Genomic DNA, 16,974 nt, shown 5'->3' with positions numbered 1-16,974 from the left:
TGGTCACACATAGGCTGTGGAAGCAGCAGATCTCCAGCAGTCGCTGACCATTCTCCATTCTCGTTCATCTTGCCCCTTCCATAAAAGCCAAGACAGGTGGACCAGGCCTCATGGTCAGCTCCCACTCTAGCACTGAAGTCTCCTAGTAAGTAGAGGTCTTCATTGTTGGGAATACTGGATATTGCCTTATCCAGAGCCTCATAGAACTTGTCTTTTTCCTTGTGGGTGGAGCAGAGGGTTGGGGTACACGCTGAAGATGTTGACCAGGCCTAAGGATGTTGACAGCCGGAGGGCAAGGATTCTCTCAGTACCTGATGACAGAGGTTCAATGAAGGCGACTGGCGTGTTCTTTATGGCAAAGCCTACACCGTGCTGCCTAGCTTCATCCGAGGGCTTCCCTTGCCAAAAGAATGTGTAATTGGCTTCCCTGATGGTGCTGCTGTCAGCCAGTAGGGGCTCCTGGAGGCAGGCAATGTCGATGTTCAGTCGGGAGAGTTCTCTATCAATGATGGCAGTCTTCCGTGCATCATCGATCTGCTGTAGGTCAGCAGTCAGTCCAGGACACATGGTCGTGATGTTCCAGGTTGCAAAACAAAGAGCTGGAGTCTTCTTATTTCTTCTTTGAGTCTTTCCTGGTGTGGAGTTTGTGGCCCACTTGTTGAGATGGTTCTCTAAGCTCCACGCACCCAGTGAAGCAGGCAGGCCATGGCAGGCAGCACCTTACTGACTGGGGGCTGCCCAGCTTGAGGTGGGCGGTAGCTGTCCAGAGAGACATGGTGATCTCTCCCACCGTCAGAGGCTAGACAATAGTGACAGGTCTGTTACTGCTGCTACTAAATACGTTTTCTGCAATGTGATTGATCATAAACTTCATGTGATACTGATCTGGAATTTTTTAGACATTGTAAATTCTGGGGACAACATTCAGTTCCTAAATCAGTTTCCAGTGTACTTATAGTGTAACTCTGAAGGTGACTAACTCATGTAGATTTGAAATCTGCCTTCACACCACCAAATCCATTCTGATTATTTTTATGCCATCAGTATGCTCAGCCAATGATAACATATATCAATGTAAAGAAGACATTCTAGATTTGTTCCCCATTTATAATCATTCAATAACCACTTTTACGAGAACTTTGCTGTTGCTTCACATCTTGCCTAAATGTACTGAATATTAGGGCTACCCTTCCAGTGTGTCACGCAGTTAAATATGTTACATTCGATTCTGATTGGTGTTATTACTTGTTCCAGTCCAGAGTAAAACAATAACCACAATGAAAATTAACTATACCTTGTTCACTAAGTGACACGCCAGAAGTTTTGACATATAAACTGAATCTAAACAGATACAAAGCATCAGAGAAACTTCATGCAAAAGTGGCTATTAAATGAACAGTAAAGTACTTAAATTATAAACATGGGAGGCGAATTTGTAATGTCTCCTTTAATGCTGATATATGTAATCAGCAACTGACCATGCCAATGGGATAGTAAAATTAGAACAAAATCAGCAAGGGGACATACTCCAAAAACCGCATAAGTTATGATCACCTTGTTTTAATTTGTCAAAGAAGATTAGGTGTTGTCAAAAATTTTCTTTTTCACTCAACAAAATGTGCATACATGTTTATGTACATGTTGTTTTGCATCTGCAGAAGTATAATGTGAAATATCTGGTTCTTAGTCATCTTGTTCCCATACTCAAACTTGTCCTAGACAAGATTTTTCTTAGTCATCTTATTCCCATACTCAAACTTGTCCTAGACAAGATTTTTCTTAGTCATCTTGTTCCCATACTCAAACTTATCCTAGACAAGATTTTTCTTAGTCATCTTATTCCCATACTCAAACTTATCCTAGACAAGATTTTTCTTAGTCATCTTGTTCCCATACTCAAACTTGTCCTAGACAAGATTTTTCTTAGTCATCTTGTTCCCATACTCAAACTTATCCTAGACAAGATTTTTCTTAGTCATCTTGTTCCCATACTCAAACTTGTCCTAGACAAGATTTTTCTTAGTCATCTTGTTCCCATACTCAAACTTATCCTAGACAAGATTTTTCTTAGTCATCTTGTTCCCATACTCAAACTTGTCCTAGACAAGATTTTTCTTAGTCATCTTGTTCCCATACTCAAACTTATCCTAGACAAGATTTTTCTTAGTCATCTTGTTCCCATACTCAAACTTGTCCTAGACAAGATTTTTCTTAGTCATCTTGTTCCCATACTCAAACTTATCCTAGACAAGATTTTTCTTAGTCATCTTATTCCCATACTCAAACTTGTCCTAGACAAGATTTTTCTTAGTCATCTTGTTCCCATACTCAAACTTATCCTAGACAAGATTTTTCTTAGTCATCTTGTTCCCATACTCAAACTTATCCTAGACAAGATTTTTCTTAGTCATCCTGTTCCCACACTCAAACTTGTCCTAAGACAAGATTTTTCTTAGTCATCTTGTTCCCATACTCAAACTTGTCCAAGGCAAGATTTTTCTTGCACAATGAAACTGTACTATTTCTTCTGTTTTGAAGATAAAACCTTCCGAATTTAAGCAAAGACATGAGATTGATAGTAAAAGGTTTTAAAAGCATTCATGCAAAGGGTGTGATGACGAAGATGAGCCCTGCATCTTATCAAACAGAGCAGAATGAAATGACTAAAAGGTTGAATAAAAATCACTGACACCTAACAGGATGACTGTTTGGAAGCCTTTTTTTTATATCTTATCAAGGATGGCATATGAGCAGACTAAAAGTCTGTGTCTGTCTGTAATCAGCATTATAACCAATGTCAACACACATAAAATGGCACTACCCTGCCATCAAGTTGACATGTGTATTTATACAGTATCATGTTGTAGGCTATATATCATGAATTGTATTGATATGTGGCAGAGATGTATCTTTTCATCCTGATCAGCAGGTATAAAAATTTGTTATTAATTTTAAACTATATCTGATAACAATGAATGGACTTTATGCCATATGTATGGATTGACTGAAATCTCTCCAAAGTAAAAAATATTTCTTATGTCACTTTGAAAGGATTAAAATGATGTGCTTAAATTGAAGTCACTGATTATTGTCTGGCGTCCCATGTCAACAGCACTATAACCTATGCACAATTAATCAAAAATAAAATTCCAATGATTTGCTGATAATATTATATAATAATATATAATATAATAATATAAAATGTTATCAGTGCTGCACTATCCCCAAAAAATTGGAAAAATTAAATGATACTTTCCAAAATCTGACGTTTGATGACAATTTCACTGAGTCTGTAGTACCCTTAGGAATCACACAAGATGTTGCATAGGTCAAATGACTGTTCATTCTTTAGAAAGATCACAGGATACAAGATCAGAGACAATGAAGGTAGGCAGGCACGTGATCCGTAAGTATAATACATGCTGAATAAAATTATTATCAAACTTCAACTAGGTAAGTATTTTCCAATTTCACTGAACCGTTTGTACCCTAAGAGATCACCTGTGACAGAAGCATAGAAGGATAGAAAAGGCAAATCACTGTGCATCATAAATTATGAGAACTTAATATGGATTTTAGACATCTTGAAAAAGTGTCCCTGTTCACTGCCCGAAAAGGGGTCTAGAAACTAAAAAACAGTTTGGTTTCATTGTTCTTAATACTTTTTGTCTTATCTAAATATCCACAAGAGTGACTGTTGTCTCTTCTAGAAATTCCTATCTGAGGAACTAAACAAAGTATTAATGGGATATGAAATCAAGGACTCCCAACATAGTCCTTACCCACATCTTAATCCATGCAAAGGACTCTAACATAGTCCTTACCCTCATCTTCATCCATGCAAGCCTCTGTAGATTCCTGTGTGAATGGAAATGCATCAAAATGGAGGGCTATGACTCCATCTGACACCTCACTTTGACCAGTACCAGACTTAGATTCAGATACCACCCTGTATTCATGTCCCAAATCTTTTTTGACTTGACCTTTTAATAACCTGCAGGCCTGAAAATAAGTTAACATGTTTTCAACAATATATACTGTTTTTGTGACGCATCTCTGATAGTACTTTTCTTAATTTTTTCCAAACTGAAATTTCATACAAGTTTTAATTTGAAAAGTATTTAAATTACTTCCATAAGAGCAGATATATAAACTGAAGGAATATGTAGTAACAGATGTATTTTGCAAACAGTTTTAAACTACAAAGAAAATCAGCAAACAAAGGCACACTCAAGGGACCACAAAATTTTGTTCTTTATCTTCAGACAAGTGTTTTACACTTCCATGAGACAGCAGATAAGTATCAGCTGCCATCTTTTTATAAACTACAAAAAATTCAAAATTTGTACCCATTATTATTCTCAACAATATGAAGCTACTTGTAGCAACCAATCAAAGAGGGAGTATCAAAACTAACCATTCAAGAAATGATGTAACTGTGTGCAAATGATATCATTGACCAACCAATTGAGATATACAGATTTGATCCGTTACCAGTCTATGATGGTGATTTTTCAAAGTAAGCCAGTACCAGTTTAGTTTGTGGACTGGCAGGTATCCATTATGCATATGTGAAATATATAAGTAAACTTAAAAATGATGTTCATAAATTTATTCTTGGTGAAAAGGTTGACTTTATATGAAGGGGATGTCTGCAAATACTGATTTTACCATAAAGTAAACTAGTATTTTTTGTGCTTTATTCCTATGATACTCAAGTCATCTGTATAGCCTAATCTAGAACTGAAAATTCAAGGGGAAAGTTCTCCACTCATTTGAAAGAAAAGGAGAATTTTCTACATATATAAGGATTTAATGAAATACGTTTAATTTTCTTGCATTCTGAGTTTTAAATGCTATTTTCAACGAGAGTGAATTGTGGATACTACAACATATCCTGCATCTGTGACAACACAGTCCACATATGCTGACATACAAGAATAAAAAAAAAATTCTGAAAATTATGTTCAAATATGAATCACTCTTGAAAATCTGATCTGAAATTCTTTGGGAATCCCTCAATTGTATCCTTCATGAAAGCACTAACTGAGATGAATAAACATGGCCAGATGTGTAAAAAAGCTGGAGTCTTAGGGATAAAAGGATGTGATTTAATCCCACAAATAGTCTATGGACAAGATTATGTAACAAGGAGACTGTGACCATATAAAAATTTACAAAGTTAACTTAGACCATCTCATTACACGTGAAATCACAGATGAAATTTTTCATGCATAAAATGAAGGGTACCTGTATTGGGCAAAAGTATACCTGTAGTGGGCAAAAGTGTACCTGCTCTGTGTATTGGGCAAAAGTGCACCTGCTCTGTGTATTGGGCAAAAGTGTACCTGCTCTGTGTATTGGGCAAAAGTGTACCTGCTCTGTGCATTGGGCAAAAGTGTACCTGCTCTGTGTATTGGGCAAAAGTGCACCTGCTCTGTGTATTGTAAAAAGGTGTACCTGCTCTGTGTATTGGGCAAAAGTGTACCTGCTCTGTGTATTGGGCAAAAGTGTACCTGTACTGTGTATTGGGCAAAAGTGCACCTGCTCTGTGTATTGGGCAAAAGTGTACCTGCTCTGTGTATTGGGCAAAAGTGTACCTGTACTGTGTATTGGGCAAAAGTGCACCTGCTCTGTGTATTGGGCAAAAGTGCACCTGCTCTGTGTATTGGGCAAAAGTGTACCTGTACTGTGTATTGGGCAAAAGTGCACCTGCTCTGTGTATTGGGCAAAAGTGCACCTGCTCTCTGTATTGGGCACAAGTGTACCTGTACTGAGCAAAAATGTACCTGTATTGGGTAATTTTCCTTCATACAAAGGTTTGTGTGACATTATATGCCACAACCTGACTCTACTTATTAACTTTCACCTTAATAATCAGAGTCAACTTTTATAACTATATAATTGTAATCTTTGCATAAAATCCATGATATTCTTTGTCTACAAAACTTGAATGTGTATAGATTAACTGAAAATTGATTTACGAAGACAAAACCAATTCCTTTTGGGCCTTTTTCATTGCCTTGTGAACAAGTCATTTTAATACAACATTTAGTGGTATAAATGTTGGGAACTCAAAAAACAAGCTGTTTGTGATGACTCTCTATAACTGATTACTAATGACAATTTTGCCTTTTTTGATTATAAATAATTATTGGGATTGTGATGTCTTTTGTTTGCGGTTTGCACTGTATTTAGATCAATGATTATCAGCCACTTGTCCAAGACTGAAATCTGTTTCAATTGATTATATTTAAGAATTTATCAATTTAAGTTAACATACCAGCAGCTTACGCTCAATGGAAATTTTTATGCCCCCAAGTTTTAATCTTTGATCTATCTATCTATCCTTTTATTAATTACTTATTACCCTATGCTTTCAAAGCAGCACTGGGATTTAATGATACAATTCATTGACACATACAGTACATATGGGCCTGATCACATATGAATGTGTAATGAACTTGAACATCTGCACCTACATCATTAAATAGACAGATAGAACTTGGAATTTTGATCCCATCCCTGAGGGTTGGGATTTGGTGGTGGTGGGAGGAAACTATTAAGATCCCTACCCCATGACCATGTATATACTCAATAAGCATGAAAAAAGAAAAAACACAAGCCACAATGACATTTGCTCCTGGGGCAATTCTAACTACCAGGAACCTACCCATGGGATTCAAATTTTGAGTTGGAGGTCAAAATAGGGAAGCACAGGGATTTTTTTTTTACACATACAAGTTTAGTTTCATTATCCAATACCTACCTGTATAAAGAAGAGCTTTGGCTTGCCTGCCAATGCTGGACAATTTGACATATTAAACAGCATGGTAACATCAGATGTATAGATTGGCCTGCCATCAAAACCATAGAGAGCATGCTGAACTGTGGTCTGCTTAGAATCAAGGGAGGTGTTCTTTATTTCCTCACCATGTGTGCTGATCACACAAACAAAACAGTCTGATTCTTCATGAAACTTCTTTGAAGCAGCTAAAAAAAGTGCAAAATAAAACTTTATTCATCATAATTGCAACATATTAAAAGCATCTGATCAATATTTGGCGATGCATTTGCTACTTTAGATAATATTTTGAAGTTGCATTGAAATCTTGCAAATCACACAGTTCTCATCAATTCAGCTAGAAAACTAAACTCTAGAAATGTTAATGATCAGCCTGTCTCAATGATATAAAGAAAAAAAAACTTAAGTTTAAAGCAGTGTTAAAAAACCACAAGAAAGTTGGTCACAGTAAGAATTTGTGGTGCACAAATCCCCTTTATCCAAAGTTGTACCGTCAGGGTAAGATTAGTGGCAGTATGTGAAAAGGGTAATGGACTAAGAGTCCAAACAGGAGTTTTAAACAGTATCTAAAAAAGGTGGAAATCATGTAACCATCATGCTGTTTTGCAGTGTAATACATCTTCATCCCAAGATGAAACCACAGTGCAAATTTGATGGCAACAGGTAAAAGGGTACTGAAAATGGCCCAGACATGATTTGCAAGCAATATTCTATCAGTCCTGTAAAACAGCTCTGACCCATACTTGGTATTCAACACAACTTCCACTAAAGAAGCACTGGGATAAAATTAGAGCCAGGCCAGAGTTTAACAGAAGGTTTCAATAGATCATGGAATGTAGGTCACAATGACCTAGTAATGCTGCATGACTCTTGTTTATCCCAAAATGCACCTACCATGCAAGTTTCATCTCAGTATTTAAAGTTTCATAGGACCGTATTAGTCTGGACAGAGGATAAATAATGTTCACTAACTCATGGGAAAGCAGGCCAAAGTGACCAACATTTGGTAATATATATTCATCCCAAGATGCACATTTATAGTAAATTTGGTGGCAATAGCTGGAAAGAAATTAAATTTAAAGCACAAACATGATTTTTCAATAATTTTCAATTCATCTTTGAAAGGCGATCACTGCAACTTTATTTTTATGTAACATTAAGTTCTGATTTCAAGATGCACCCTTAATGCAAGTTTGATGTTAAATAGGTATATTGATATAGAAACAGCAATCCCAAAAGGGAGGATAGAGTTATGGATGGTCGGTAAAGTCAACCCTACATAACAGAGTTATGGATGGTCGGTAAAGTCAACCCTACATAACAGCCTGCTTATCAAACAAGGAAATAAAAAATAACTTGCAGATTACATGCCTTGATTTGGTACATACGATACACAAAATGAAGATCAATCAATCATAAAAATGTTGTACAGTGAATATTTCATGTACCAAAATCACACAATTAATGATGCTAAGGTCATTTCCAGGGTTTTTCCAGGATGAAATTAATTTTTCCAAGGTTCATTCATGGTTCCCACGCTCTCTAAAGTCATTTCCAGGGTTTTTCCAGGATGAAATTAATTTTTCCAAGGTTCATATAAGACCATTACTGAATGGAATTAAAGAACATTTTAGATTATAAAACATGCATTTTCTAAATCTAAAGATGGTTCTCTGTCAAGACTCTCCAAGACATCTAAGCAAGAAAAGATAATCATGTACAAAACCACAAAATGTATCACATGAAACAAGTTTGATTATATTCCTATAAATTGGCATGTAAAGTCATTTCAATGTACAGCATAAAACTTCTAATTTATCTGGTTGACCTGCATTATGTTGCTAAGTGGGAACAACATAATGAACATAAATTAGTTTTGTTTCCTTTCAAACCTTTAATTCTAAAGAATTCTATAGCAATATATATATGAATCTTATAGAAAGTAAACATTTCCTATTACAGTATAAAAAAAACCAATAAACGTAAATAATTAGAATCTTGTCTTGTAACGAAAAGAGTTTAACCCTGAATTTATCTGTGCCAATAAAATACCAAACAAGATTTTTCAAACAACCTAATCTCCTTAAGACGATCTGGTTAAAAATCCATCATTTAAAAAACATTTTAAAAAGGGTTGATTTAAATTCTGACAAAAGACCTTCAAATTTATATACTGTTGTATAAACAAGGACTGAATTTTCTGTAAAATCAACTTGTCTTCTTGTAATTCGTTAAACCAGTCCCCAAACCTGAACTGATACAGGGGCTCGTATCAGATCTAATATATAATACAAGGGATGACAATTTCTCTTTTCAGCTCTGAGATTCAACAATTTGGACTACAAATTTGGCTTAAAACGAATAGCAGTCCATTTTCTAATCTGGGTTTCCTTAGAATATTCCCACCCCATTTTTCATATTTGGACATTTGGGTGTGGGGTCATTGCAACTGCACATCGAAAATTTGGAATTTGCTGCCATCGTGCGGTATCGACATATGGTAGTCACTTACCTGTAAGCGAGCCTATAAAATTTAAATGCATGTTATATTGCCTTATAACTGTATGAAATTGACTGGAAAATAATTTATTTTCTCAAAAATGGCAAGTAATATAATCATTATGTCTTTAATCCGCTGACAGACTAGACAAAACTATGGCATAGATGAAACCTCAACTGGTACTCGCCATTTGCATTACTAGTCACATGACTTCACAAATCTCAAACAACAACATCGGAAGCCCAATAGTCATGTGATATCAACAACAAACTCCTTCTTAATGTTGTTGTAAAGAAATTCAATTATATTAAATAAAAGTCTGATACTTTCTGTAAAAACCAGCAATCTGGCCAGTCTGATTTATCAAGCAGAGAGCACATGTCAACGTGGTAGTCACATGATAAAAAAGCTCCAGAAGTTGTTCTCAGAATATATAAATATGGAAAATTTTGTGTTCTTTCATTTTTGTATTTTTATTACAACCAGTACACGACTTTCATTTAATTTTTTTTTATAAATTTCTCTACAACATTTGAAAATGTGGGTTGTTAGATTTGTGTACTCATGCGACTAGCAAATCAAATCATGAGTACCAGGTCACATTTCATCAATGCCGTAGTTTTATCTTGTCCTTCAGCAGATTAATAACATAACGATATAACAGTCGATTTCTTGCATATATCACTCGATCTAACAAAATTTAAAGTTTGCTAGGCCATCTGGTAAGCGGTTACGCTTTGCCAACACCATGCTGGCCTCTTGTGATGCTAGACTGGTTTTGATACCTTCCATGTAAGGAAAGATGTGGATATTGAGCTGACTTTGAAAATAAAAGACTACTAGATGAATCTAATCCACTGAGCATTTGGATTTACTCAGCATATATGTTTATTGCAAGTACCCAAAAAATCCATACTGCACTCTCTGAATATTCTGGTTAGAACTCGATAAATATAACTCATGATCAGTTTAGTTATGACTCAATTATGTGATTGTTTTGGGTGTCAAGTGCTGACAGAAGATTCTCAAGTTTTCCCTGACTTTCATCAATATTTGTGAAATTCAAGAACTTTTCATGGTCAGGAAAAAAATTATCATTTCTCACTACTTTTTCCCGATTTCCTGGTAGCGTGGAAACCTTGAGAATTACAAATGAAATATGGACTAGGAGCCAAACCCATTTTGCACTAATATGTTATAAAGCAATCCAAACTAAATAAAATGCCCAGACCTGCCAACCCTAGAAAGGCCTTTTTAGTACTGCAGTAGATATTTTCTCACAAGTTAAACATATTTTCAATAAGGTGTAGTGAAATATCATCTACATGTACTGCCATTGATGACTTAGAAATATGTGTTTGAAATAATTCTCATTGTACTAGCTACTATTGATGACATGGAAATACGTGTTTGAAATATCACATGGGGGCACTCACCAGATAATATGTATTTTTGAGAGAGTGACATATGTAAGGTGAAGTAGTTCGCATTTAAAACATGCACAATGGAGAGAATGTTGGCATACCTCTATGCTACATTAATGTAATGTGGATGATATTTCTTTTGGATATTGTACTTTTGGAAATTTTACATGATTTAAGCACACTGCTAACTAAAATGACTGCTCCCTTGTGTTAAAAAATCAGCCTGAATTAGTCTAAAGTACACTATACATAGCAGCTATTAAAATAGGTAAAATGAATTTTGCCAGACTAGACAATACCAGCTTCTGAAAGTGCAATGAATGAATTACCAAATATATAAAATGTAAAAAAGTTATCGGCTCTTTTTTATACAATTTACCTCTGAAGTTCAGGAAGTGAAAATGACCAAGTAGAGCTAGCACTTTTTTGAAAGGTGCACATCTGAAGTAAGGCCAAGCTGTATACTCTATAACCCACACTACATCCATCAATCATACACCAAAATAAAGGGAATTAAAGGTTCTTTGCATTATACCTAAGATATACAAGGTCTTTTTTAAATAGCCAGTATAACCAGTGAGGAAAGCCGGGAAAATTCTTTTTCTTTAAAATCCTAACCCTATGCAAAATACGAAACTGTAGAGCGCCACCTTAAAACAAATATAAAAATGTTTGCAATTATTTTCTTTTATTTTCATATAATTATGTATGATGTTCTGAATAAAATGGTACATTCATATTGATGTTAAGCATGAAAATAAGCTAATTATGATCATTTTGCTCTTGCTTACATAATTTGCCATGAGGTATGTTTGTATGAATAGAGACCTTAATTATGGGGCAACTAGAACTCTTAGAATATAGGAATAGAGTCAACTTAAATTTAAAACTGTTGCAATAAGTGACAGAAATATATGGTGAAAATGTTTCTTTTCATTTATTTGCAATGAAATAAAAAAAATAAATGAAGAGAAAGTGAATTCGCTTCTTCCATATTAAACAACAGGCAAATATTTTACACTTTGACCTTTGACCTTTATGAACCTGATGAGTTACCTCCCTTTTCAAATTGTAAAATTCATTGTTGATATCTCAGAAATAATTCTGGCTAGTTTCATGTTCCTGTCATTCAGCATAACATTGGTTGCTATGTTTACAAAATGTAATGTGCATTCTTAAAATAGCTCTCTTTTTATCATGGGGGGGGGGAACCTGGACTTGTTAGAGACTCTGACACTCATAAATACTGTTCTGTGGGGGGCAAAGGCAGGAGAATTATTCAAAAGGATTGTTTTGATGCTTGCGACTTAAATCTTTCAGCTATATAAACATGATTAAATTATACAAAAATAATACCTATATCCTCTTTATGGGGGCGCTCACCAGGTAATATGTATTTTTGAGAGAGTGACATATGTAAGGTGAAGTAGTTCGCATTTAAAACATGCACAATGGAGAGAATGTTGGCATACCTCCATGCTACATTAACGTAATGTGGATGATATTTCTTTTGGATATTGTACTTTTGGAAATTTTACATGATTTAAGCACACTGCTAACTAAAATGACTGCTCCCTTGTGTTAAAAAATCAGCCTGAATTAGTCTAAAGTACACTATACATAGCAGCTATTAAAATAGGAAAAATGAATTTTGCCAGACTAGACAATACCAGCTTCTGAAAGTGCAATAAATGAATTACCAAATATATAAAATGTAAAAAAAGTTATCAGCTCTTTTTTATACAATTTACCTCTGAAGTTCAGGAAGTGAAAATGACCAAGTAGAGCTAGCACTTTTTTGAAAGGTGCACATCTGAAGTAAGGCCAAGCTGTATACTCTATAACCCATAGTACACCCATCAATCATACACCAAAATAAAGGGAATTAAAGGTTCTTTGCATTATACCTAAGATATACAAGGTCTTTTTTAAATAGCCAGTATAGCCAATGAGGAAAGCTGGGGAAATTCTTTTTCTTTAAAATCCTAACTATGCAAAATACGAAACTGTAGAGCACCACCATACATGTACTACTATTTACTTAGAAACACATGTGTTTGCAATATCTTCTACATGTACTGCTACTGATGACTTGAAAACACATGTGCTTAAAAAGTTTATAAGTGATCTGATGCAGAAAAGGCATTATGTTCAACTAAAAAGTTTGTAAAGTACACTTCACCCTATGACTCCTAGTTCAGTATCAAAACTGCAGTTCTAAACCCCATGGATGTAAATGACTTCTTGTTTGATGCCTCAACCGACACAAATTATCTCTCTCACCATGGCCAACATTCAAATCGACATGCCAAGATGTCCAATGAATGTAATTGCCACCTTTCCTGTCTTTTTCCAAGCATGTCCAAACATCTAAATATTCTCTTTAATACACGTGTGTAGGATTTTAGTGCTTTACAACAGGCTGATTGTCGCCTTAATCTTCAATATGTTTCCATTTGTTGGAATTTCTAGGCCAAGTCATGACATAAAAGCAAAAGCTTGATCATGCAGGCATTTTGCATGAACAACATGAGACTCCAGTCACAATTAATACATCTGGATCAGTTAGTCTGGTTCCCTTAACAAATCCACTGAGTCTAAGATGAAAACACAAACCCTGACCAGTATTGAGATTGTATATGTAGAATAGAGGGGCAAGAGAACTTATGAACTCTGGTATAGACACTTGGGCTCTCATTGTTTTGGGATCTTGTAGATTGGATACCCGCAGAGGGACAAATTTGACCCCATGAGAATGATTGTATTTTCTTATGTTTTCATATTGTTCCATAAGCCCATAAGTTAAGGGTTGTTTCAGTAAGACTTTAAAATGATAAAATTGCAAGGATTGGCAAGTATGAATGTCTCATAAAATTAATAAGATATTTTTTTAAATTTATCAAATATTGAATAAAACTTGTCATGAAATTGTGAAGCTATCTAAAACATGTATCACTGAAATCATCAGATATCTGATCAAAAACTTGGGGCATCAATGTAAACTTTACATAGCTATATTACAAATCAAACAGCAATATAATGAATAATTTTAAATAATTTCATCACAGTTGACAATGAGAATTTGATTACCTTTCTTCAGTTTGTATATCATCTGTTCTGCATGTAGATTTTTGTACACCTTCACTCTAAATGCCAATTTAGTAAACAGTTTCTTCATGTTCCTCAGGTCATTTTCTGCTCCACGGCGATATGATAAGTCTGAAACATTAAATGCTTCATTGATAATGACCACTGCCAGTCCACGGTACACATGATTTGAGTTGTAGACATTTTCAGCCATTCTTCAAAATTGGTACTACTCTTTAGATCACTATCTGCAAGAAATGAAGGTACAATCTGGTTACAGTCAGTGTTTGTATCAGAACAACACAGTCTGCAATAGATGATGTTATAATCTGGTTACAGTGTTTGTATCAGAATAACACAGTCTGCAACAGATAAAGTTAAAATCTGGTTACAGTGTTTGTATCAGAATAACACAGTCTGCAACAGATGAAGTTACAATCTGGTTACAGTCCGGAGTTAGTCTTCCTACCATAATGATTGTTGATGAGACACTCAGTGAATGTCCAAGACAAGCCTTGAATAGATTGAGTGTTGGGTATTGGTAAATATTTCATTATCGATCATCAGTTTCAAACCAGCAACCATTAACTGCTTTAACTGCCACACCACCGAAGATCTACACCATGTATTCAGTATATGCCCACAATATCAACCCGCTAGGAAAATATTTATCAAAAACCAAAAAGAGATTGGATCACCACACACATACCCAGAGTTACTTATGGACTCTAATAAAAACAAACAATCAGCATATAAAAATATAAATAAATTCATAGACTCAGCAGGACTTAGGAACAAAATATAATTACTAGTATCCCCACAAAACTAAATGACCCAGTAACTAGCTAAATAAATTTAGAAGCCCCCACATAAAAACCCATAACATATCATTCAATTTAATAAAAATATTAATAAATAATTCACTTATGAAGCACCTATCAAAAACTAAGGAAACCGCAAAATCGGATGTCCTAGATGCCCTTAACGAACCGAGTAATCAGCAAGAACTCCGGTCCTAGATGTCCTTAACGAACCGTGTAATTGGCTAGGACTCCGGTCTCTTGCTAAATAAAGTATAAATAACATTCAATCTCTAAAAACATTAATAAATAAATAACGTGAAGATGCAATATCTAAAAACTTATAAATAACATAATGTAGGAAGCACACCCTAAACAACTAAACTAGTAATACCATAATAACCTTGAAAATCTCTCTTCATACATGATTTCTACTAACAACCTCTTTAAACAGCATAGAACACACACCCTTTTTAGAACATTTTGACAACAAACAAAAAAAAATTTTTTTTTAAATTATAAAAAAATCAAGAAACACCAGGCAAATGCAACAAGAAACCAGTGATGTGAAGCAACCAGGACCGTTCCCAAGCTCTCCTTCCCACTAATGACAGCCAACCATTCAACTGTAAAGGACCTTTATGGACCTACAGATTGAGGCCAAACTATCAGGGTTCCTTGAACCCATAAAAGCCTGGGGGAGGTGGCACCATTCCCTTCCCCAGGAACAACTAGCAGGCTGTGGTGCAGTCAGAAAAATGTGGCACATGCACAATTGTGCGCACGCCACTATAATTAAACTCAACAACAACAACACAAAAAAATTAATAATCTATTAATTTTTCCATCTTGCCAAAACCAGGGATTAACTCAAACAACCTAAGCAGTTACAAATTAAGTATGCAATGGAATAAGTTATGTGGAACCTGGAGTTTTATCTGCATCAATCTGTATACATGTAATTGTCTGTATAACCATTGTTTCTGACTTACAAAAACATTAAAACATGACGTTAACATTGCTGCCACCAGACATATCACTACCATATCATCATCATTATGCAGGTGTGACAATAACTGGGATTAAGAGATTAAGATTTTATATATATATATATATATATATATATATATATATATATATATATATATATATATATATATATATATATATATATATATATATATATTATATTTATAGACACACATACATACTGTAAAATCAGAATCATAAATATTTGTGGAGGATTTAATTTTGTTACCTTCAAGGATGAATGACAGTATGGCATACAGTGTAAACACCCAAAATTCACTGCAAAATAATCGATTTACTCCCAAGCCATGAAATAAGATGTCAAAAGCATTGAGTCTAATACAGGTTTTTCATCATAACATGGGAAAATCCAATAAAAAATCCATATTGTACAATCAATTTAAAATTAATGACCTTTTTATTATACACCTAACCTTAATTTTAGTAATTTTGTTTTTTTAAATATTTCAAAACATCCTTTATTTTCCATAGTCTGCCCAAGTACAGGTTGAAGAAATTTGTCACTAGTTTGCATATTAATGGAATATATATATAGCTTAAAAACAATAATTTATGTTCAAAAAGTTATGCTGAAAATTGAGATGAGATTTAAATAGATTTAAATACAAAATACCGTTGAAAATAAAATAAAATTAGACTTTAACCTGATGACAATCATTGTGACAATAAAAATCATGATTTGCATGATTGGTTTTGTGTTCGTTATTATTAATCTTATTGTTTTAGTGTGGTAGTAGTAATAGTTAATGTTGACATAGTTTTTTCTTATCATAATGGTGCTTATTTATTCACTTTTTGTATCATCTCCCTCAACTGGTTTTGGTTTTGTGGGTTTAACACCATTTTTCAGCACATGAGAGGATTATCTTTAATGGATAAACCAGGAAAGAACCAGTGAACCACAGGAAGGTACTGGCAAGCTTTCTCATGCACCCACCTTGGGCAAGGTGAGATGTGTGACTATGATCTGTAAAGGCGAGCTTCTTCAACCAATAGGCCACCCAGGGACCCTCATCTGCCTTGAACTAACAATGCATTATGAATTATTTTATTAAACAAAACACATCTATTTTGCCATCAAATTTCTAATTGTTAGAATTGCTGTCCTTATTTGTATAAAGTGTCATAGCAGAAGAAAAAACTATTCTGTAACACGTTATTTTTCAATTTACTATGAACACTTATTGCATTTACAAAACAGATGAAGTCACCTTTGAATTTTAATTAGCTAGTGTTTATTTGGCAGTTTTGTCAATAAACAAATCAAGTCATGCTGATATAATGGTATTTGCAAATTACTGCAACCAA

General features: G+C 34.6%; 1 protein-coding gene across 3 annotated transcripts in view; it reads right to left on the bottom strand.

Annotated features, from left to right (window-relative positions):
- Positions 1 to 16,974, bottom strand: part of LOC149805876 (uncharacterized) — an 84,707-nt gene that overhangs the window by 26,048 nt on the left and 41,685 nt on the right. For all 3 annotated transcript variants that reach the window (XM_089950617.1, XM_089950618.1, XM_089950619.1), the window contains exons 2-4: positions 13,820 to 14,064; positions 6,770 to 6,993; positions 3,825 to 4,002 (exon numbers count right to left, since the gene is read on the bottom strand). In XM_089950617.1, coding sequence (XP_089806743.1) covers positions 3,825 to 4,002; positions 6,770 to 6,993; positions 13,820 to 14,030 — 613 coding nt within the window. In that variant the 5' untranslated portion in view covers positions 14,031 to 14,064. The remainder of the gene's footprint in view (positions 1 to 3,824; positions 4,003 to 6,769; positions 6,994 to 13,819; positions 14,065 to 16,974) is intronic.

This window comes from Sinohyriopsis cumingii, chromosome 2, assembly GCF_028554795.1.
Source record: "Sinohyriopsis cumingii isolate HCF-2022 chromosome 2, ASM2855479v2, whole genome shotgun sequence".
NCBI classification, from domain to species: domain Eukaryota; kingdom Metazoa; phylum Mollusca; class Bivalvia; order Unionida; family Unionidae; genus Sinohyriopsis; species Sinohyriopsis cumingii.
The sequence above is the reverse complement of the archived record's forward strand: the minus strand, read 5'-3'. Positions and strand labels throughout refer to the sequence as shown.